Source organism: Magallana gigas, chromosome 3 (assembly GCF_963853765.1).
Source record: "Magallana gigas chromosome 3, xbMagGiga1.1, whole genome shotgun sequence".
Taxonomy (NCBI): domain Eukaryota; kingdom Metazoa; phylum Mollusca; class Bivalvia; order Ostreida; family Ostreidae; genus Magallana; species Magallana gigas.
The window spans coordinates 3,290,779-3,294,767 of record NC_088855.1 but is presented as its reverse complement, the minus strand read 5'-3'; the positions used below and the strand labels follow the sequence as shown (position 1 = coordinate 3,294,767).

Sequence of the window (3,989 nt, the reverse complement as noted above, 5' to 3'; positions counted from 1 at the left end):
ATTCAATCTAGTAGAAACAAAAGAGAGAATATTCAGGCATATAATATAACCTTTACTTATAAGTATCAAATACAAGGACAGAAAGTCTACAAACATGCCCTTATTTGTAAAAACCTCATAATTTTGAAATAACAATAATATTTCATTAAATAGTTTCTAATTCAACTTTATAAAAATACACTGCACCACCCTTCACTGCACTCCAAGAAAATTTACTTTTTTCGATTTATAAATTAATTTCATACTATACGATCTTAAAAAGGTTCTAAATGATTTTACGGTTAAATTTTACCAATGATGTTTTTATCCCATTCTAACTATCGGTGTACATTTATTGATGAGAAAACCCTCTCTTCATTTTCCTGCTTTTCATCTCTGTATTAATTTGCTGACTCCGTCCTTTTCCTCTAAAGAAAACAGGCTCGGTTTCCTGCCCACATTCCGATAGGTGTTGTGAGGACCGCATTCTTTGTCCTGTACCCCTAGACTTGTGTAGAATGGTCAGTTTGATAGGATCGGCGTGACCTCCCTGACCGCTGGGGTCCAAGATGGTCACTTGTAGAGCACCGTTACACAGCGAGGCCTCCGCTTGAAGGGGTACGGGAGGACCCGGTAACCTCGGCAATGTACGATCGTTTGCCTGACTTGGGTTTCGCTCTTCGGATTTTCTCCGGTTATATCCTATATCTCCGTATGAATGATTCAGTTTACTTGGCATTCGCGCGTTGTTGCAGCGTCTCTTCCGGTCGCCGCCCCGAGCCTCATTATGTTGAGGAAGGAGGCGAGAGGCACTGAGTTTTGGGAGGACCATATCCGCCGGTGCATTTGTGTGTCCGCTGACAATGGAGTGAGTAGGGTTGTTGTCGTCTGCCGTGTTTATTATGGGTAGAGTTGTAGCAGTAGGACAAGGTTTTGGCGCGCGCTCTGGTGGCTGGTTTAGGTAGGGGCTGCTCTTGGCCATGCCCATCACCATCATTCCCCTGACCTGGTTTTGTTTCTTGTTTTGATACAGATTGTCAGCGCCAACAAGTTTCTCAATTTGGATCTTTTTCTTTCTAGCATCTTTAGCTGCGTTTTGTTTTTCTAGCATATCTGTAGGTAACTGAGTTAGTTTTTGCTTTTCCATTGCTTTGTCGGTTTGGATCCTGTGAGTGTTTTTGATCCTTTGTTCCTTTTTTACTCTCTTTCTGGTCTGATATTTGTCTCCAAGGAGCTCTTTAGCAATCAAGGCTGACAAATCTTGCGGATCATTTTTCAACACATGCGGCTTCTCCCTGGTTATTTTATTTACTCGTGCTTTTGCGTCCCTTTTTCTAACTTTCTGTGACTTTACATCCTGCTTCCCGATTGCCAATGAGTCGAACCCAGTGCCTACCATGCTGATTTCAGACAGTTTCTGATCGGGTTCGGGGTTAGGATCTTTTTGTAGAAAACTATTCTGGATCAGGTCTGTTTTATCCCGTCTTTTGATAAGCGGAAACTCGGCTGCAGTGTGTTTTGGAGATTCAGAAATCACAGGTTGCTTTGCTTTATGGTCGTTTTCTACATTTACATTGCAAATATCACCGTGGTCTTTCTCAGAGATGGGCGTGTCCTTCGTTGTTTTCTCTGATTCCATGTCCTCCTCAAAATCATTGTCATACGGGTTCTCGACCGCATCGAGAGAACTCTCGGATCCATCCTTTTTATGTAAAGGAACGCCCATAACTCTAAGGGTATCCATTGTTTGGTCTGGAGTTTCACATTTGATGATAGCATTTATCTTTGGAGACAACCTGCTTGACGTTTGTCCATTTTTAGGGACTGTGGGTATGCGTTGCTCTTGTGATTTGTTTTCCATTTGGAAATCTATTTTCAGGGTTTTGGTTCCTGGGCCAATGTTTGTAGGTTCTCTTCTGAACACTTTGTCTTCAAGTTTTGGTTTGTTTCTTTGCTTGGGCGAACTCAGTCTTCCTCGACAACGCTTTCCTTTGTTATGAATCATATCAACAGATTGTGGAGAATCCGAGACACTGCTACTACAACGAGAATTGTTGTTTTCGGAGTATCTGCCCTCAGATCTAGAGTGATACTCAGATGACCCAGAAGACGAAGCATTGTCGAACCTTGGTGTAGGACTTTCATCAGGGGATTTCTCTGCCGCCGGGACAATAGTGTAGGATTTAGAGATACTTTGAGTGTTATACTTCTCTAAACAGCAGCTGCTGTTTTCTGAGTTTGGTGTTCTTCTGTCATGAGAATAACTTGAACACGTTCTTTCAGACCGAGAATATTCATCGGCGCTATAATCGCTACATGATGTATAGAGTCCTGAAGAAGAGTACCTACTAGATGTGTAACTAACAGTCCGCGAGCAGTTGTCCGAATCTCTGCTTGCGGGCAGTGGGCTTACACTGGGAGATACAGAATGACCAATTTTCCCCATGTCATAGACTGTGTCTCTTGGACTGGTATATGTGTCTTGACTTCCGGTGCAAGTGGTAATTTCTGTTGCTTTGTTCTCGGTATGACTGCTTTTTGCAGATTCCAGTGACTCACTTAAAGTTTGGGGTTGATTTTCACCTCTATTGATATTGTCTATAGGTGATGCATATCTTATCGTGGATAAATCTACTTCCGTTTTGGACCGTCTGTTATCATGTCCAACTGAGGGTTCTGTAGAAGTAGTAGTCTTTTGATCCTGTAAGCGTGTAGGAATAGGCTGCATATCCCTTTCACCCGTCATCAATGCCCTCGACCTTCGCCTTACCACTCTTTTATCGGAGTGCTTATTTTTCTTGTCCGACTCATCTTCTATGTCAGCAAACCGGACACTCTTGACGGATTGACCGCTTCCACTTCTACTGGAGCCAAACGAAGAGCGACTTAAGCAGGAGCGGGTGGGTTGGGGATCAGGGGCCGGGCTCGCCTGTGGGGCAGCTCTGTCCATGGCAGCAAAGTAGTCCCGGAGTTCCTTTTCGGTTCTTAGAACTATGTATCTCCCTTCCGGTTTGGCGTTCTTTTCAGGGGCGTGGATTTTGCGTTCAGAAGTTTTAGGGGAAAGCATGGAGATCGGTGTTGCACATGTGCTAAATTTTCCAATTGTTCTAGAATTCTCACTTGAGGTACTAGGCATAGTTACCTTGACAGATTTCGCTTCTTCTGTTCTTCTGCGGGCTTTTGCATGTCTTGACTTATCCTTTACATCAGAATTACGTGAATTCATTCCCGATTTGGACTCAGTTGAGCATGGATTTGGTTTCCCGTCGCTCGATGCTGGTGAACATTTATCTTTATCCTCCATGACGTATTTACAAGTAAATTTAATGGAACTTTATTTCTATTAAAAAAAAGCAACCTAAAAGGCAAAAAATAAAAGAATTTAATGAACACCCTGAACTTCGAATCAACTTTGGTTGACAAAGGTTCACAGTATTAAAAGTTGAATAAAATTTGATTCTTAAAACAAATTATAAACATGCTTACAGATTTCTTATTAAAGCAAAAAAAAATATTGAATAAATCTACCAATTCTGACTTACCGTTAGGCGGTTGTTTTGATTTTTAACTAATCGGCTAAACTTTTATGGTTGCTGCACCGATTACCGCGGATGTACGCCCGATTCCACATTGTTCTTAATTTACGCACACAAATAAAATGCAAGAATAAAGAAAATATGTTGTAGATATCGTATATATACGCAGGGGTTTACAGAAACGTAAAATTCGCTAGAAGATGGGCAATTTCCGATCAGACAGAAAATTGCCAACCTTACATTAAGAATGTTTCCAGGAATGCTGTATTGTCTTTGTTACGTCATAATAGCAGCATGCGTTTGTGACGTCATTGATATTGTTGCCAGTCACGTTAGTCTGTCTCGCCCACACAGTTATGATTTTTTCCGATAGAAATCCCTGAAACATAGATCAATCCGTAATGATTTGTATTGATTTGAAAAGATTTACCTATAAGTTGTGTGTGTTCCTGGCCCTGAGCACACGCAAGGCAA

The 3,989-nt window shown here is 41.7% G+C and overlaps 1 protein-coding gene across 1 annotated transcript; it reads right to left on the bottom strand.

Annotated features, from left to right (window-relative positions):
• Window positions 1–286: 286 nt before the first annotated feature.
• Window positions 287–3,789, bottom strand: LOC109617613 (hypothetical protein). Its single transcript, XM_020064022.3, has 2 exons — window positions 3,522–3,789; window positions 287–3,337 (listed from the first exon to the last, which is right to left on the bottom strand). The coding sequence occupies exon 2, from the start codon at window positions 3,281–3,283 to the stop codon at window positions 332–334; it is 2,952 nt and encodes a 983-aa protein (XP_019919581.3). The 5' UTR covers window positions 3,284–3,337; window positions 3,522–3,789; the 3' UTR covers window positions 287–331.
• Between the last annotated feature and the right edge of the window lie 200 nt (window positions 3,790–3,989).